At 34.2% G+C, this 2,500-nt stretch overlaps 1 protein-coding gene across 1 annotated transcript in view; it reads right to left on the minus strand.

Annotated features, from left to right (window-relative positions):
- The window catches only part of LOC106872434 (integral membrane protein 2B), a 31,203-nt gene that overhangs the window by 9,558 nt on the left and 19,145 nt on the right, over positions 1 to 2,500 (minus strand). Inside the window, exons 2-4 of the mRNA XM_014919437.2 lie at positions 2,380 to 2,500; positions 902 to 1,135; positions 366 to 476 (exon numbers count right to left, since the gene is read on the minus strand). The exon at positions 2,380 to 2,500 is cut by the window's right edge and continues 56 nt beyond it. Coding sequence (XP_014774923.1) covers positions 366 to 476; positions 902 to 1,135; positions 2,380 to 2,500 — 466 coding nt within the window. The remainder of the gene's footprint in view (positions 1 to 365; positions 477 to 901; positions 1,136 to 2,379) is intronic.

The raw sequence follows: 2,500 nt of genomic DNA on the forward strand, positions 1-2,500 counted from the left end.
GTTCAGCTTTTCTCTCAAGATACTTACACTCTGACGGGTATTCACATTGACATTACACATCCAACGGAGCATACTGGCTTCATTCCTTGCGAGCTTACGTATGTCCTCAGCAGTTACAGCCCATGTTTCACTGCCATGTAGCATGGTTGTTCGTACGCATGCGTCATACAGTCTGCCTTTTACTCTGAGTGAGAGTCCCTTTGTCGCCAGCAGGGGTAAGAGCTCTCTAAACTTTGCCCAGGCTATTCTTATTCTAGCAGCTACACTTTCAGCGCACCCACCCCCACTACTAACTTGGTCGCCCAGATAGCGGAAGCTATCGACTACCTCTAGTTTTTCACCCTTGTAAATTAAATTAAACCTACATTTAACTTAGTAAGCAAGTCCAGTAGGTTCTTGGGAGGAGCAATTACAGACTGGTTCAATTTCATAACAAAACACTTTTTAATGTCTTTGTCCACGATAGTAGTAAAGTTCTGAAAATAGAAATTAAGAAAAAAGTAATTTACAATTGAAAAATCAGAACATATCTAAATTTCATTTTCAATTCAATAATTTTACTTGATATATTGTGATATAAAATTCAAGCAAAAGAGTGAATGATATTTTTTTAATTGTATTTAGAATAGGTATTAGAAACTGGCAACAGATTTTACATTTATATATTATTTCCCCTACAACTTTTTCTTTCATGCTGTAGTCCTAAAAACTAAAATAAAAAAAAATAAAAACCGACCAAGTCAGAAACTAATGATGACAGTGTATTTGACTAGTGATTAAGAAATTCTTCAATCAGTCAAATTTTGAACAACTTGCTCCATCACCTAGTAAATAAAGGACAGGTTGCTAATATTTCAACTTCAAAGTATACAATGGCTAAATTACAAACACAAGTACTCACCCTTTCAAAATCATGAAAAATCACTGCATCCTTACAATCATCAAATTTGGGTATCTCAACTCTTTCAAAATAATTGTCAATTACTTCAACATTTTCTTCAAAAAATGAAATTGCACGAAGATTTGAGTCTGGGTGCCCATGAGTTCGAAGCTTGTTGGACACTGGGGAAGAATGCTTGTAATTCCTCATTACAAAATCCTGAACGTAGGTTACTCCACATCGCCCTCTGGTTACCTGTAAAAGATACAGATTTAAATTATTAACACATTCCATTTTCTTTACACTAAAGACAAATTTAGCTGTAACTGTTTAAAATGAAACAAAAGAAAACCATTTCTAAATAAATAACATGTTCTCAAAGAAGCTAATAGTAAAAACAAGTTTTTCACCAGAGATTGTAATTTTCTATCAGACAAATATATCTTTATGTAATTTTCATTAAATAATTTAATTCCTATGCAAGCTTGTAATATTGTATTTCATGTTTTATTCAGAAAATGTTACTCAAGTTTTTCCCTATCTCATCAACAGTGTGGCCTAATGGTTAGAGTGTTGCACTCATAATCTTACAATTGTGGTTTTAATTCTGAGACCAGGTGGTGCATGTGTTCATGAGCAAAAACTTCATTTCATGTTGCTCCTATCCACTCAGCTATGAGTTCCAGCAATGGCTAGGAAGTTAGCCCTGCAAAGGACTGGCATCTTGTTCAGGTGAAGGGGTCATGTATTGTCAGTTACTTATACACTATGGAAACCAGGTTACGGTCAGGCTTCATGAGTCCTAAATCATCAGATTAAGGAGACAGTCATGCTGTAAACATTATCTGGCAAGCAACATTGCACCTTTATAAATGCATTTTTGTTTTCATCAGTCACATTACACTGTGCAACAAAATTTTCATTTTTTTGTTTTTGTCTTTGGTCATTGTTATTTCCTATCAACTTCTATCTAGAAATCAAAGGAAATGACTACTATTCTCTTCAAACTTTGCTTTTGTGACCTGGACATCAATGTTTTGAAACTGATCTGTTTCCCATTACATTTCAGAAAGATTCAGCATTGAGTTGCTAAAACCAAAATATTGTTATAGCAAATATTCTGCTCAATACCACAGATTTGCTTGTCAATTGCTTGACCATGTCTCTTAGTGACTGATAATATGTGCATCACTGAACATGAGCAGCAGCAGAGGAGGAGAATCATAGCTATGTGTTCAGAAGAATCCTTTGAGGTTTGAATAAATGTAACAGAAGAAAGTTTAAAGGAAATATTGGCCTTTTTCTTACTTTCTAGGGGTAAGCAAATAGCAGTTGCTACCCAAGGGCAAAAATCGTGTTACACAGTGTTATATTTTGAAATACTTTCAATTTCTTTTTAGTTTTAGAGAAAATTTTTTCTGTACTATAACAGTAGTTTTCATCAAACTTATACATTTAGAAATTTCATTGCAAAAGATAAGTAAAACATTTTTATTTACCTTCTGTCTCAGGCGTGTATACAAGTAAATTCCACCTATAACACCAGCAGAAAGAACCAATAAAGAGAAGAAAAGCAAACTGAGATTCACACATGTCTTCGATCTCTTTGGAATGAATGTC

This window comes from Octopus bimaculoides, chromosome 8 (assembly GCF_001194135.2).
Source record: "Octopus bimaculoides isolate UCB-OBI-ISO-001 chromosome 8, ASM119413v2, whole genome shotgun sequence".
NCBI lineage: Eukaryota > Metazoa > Mollusca > Cephalopoda > Octopoda > Octopodidae > Octopus > Octopus bimaculoides.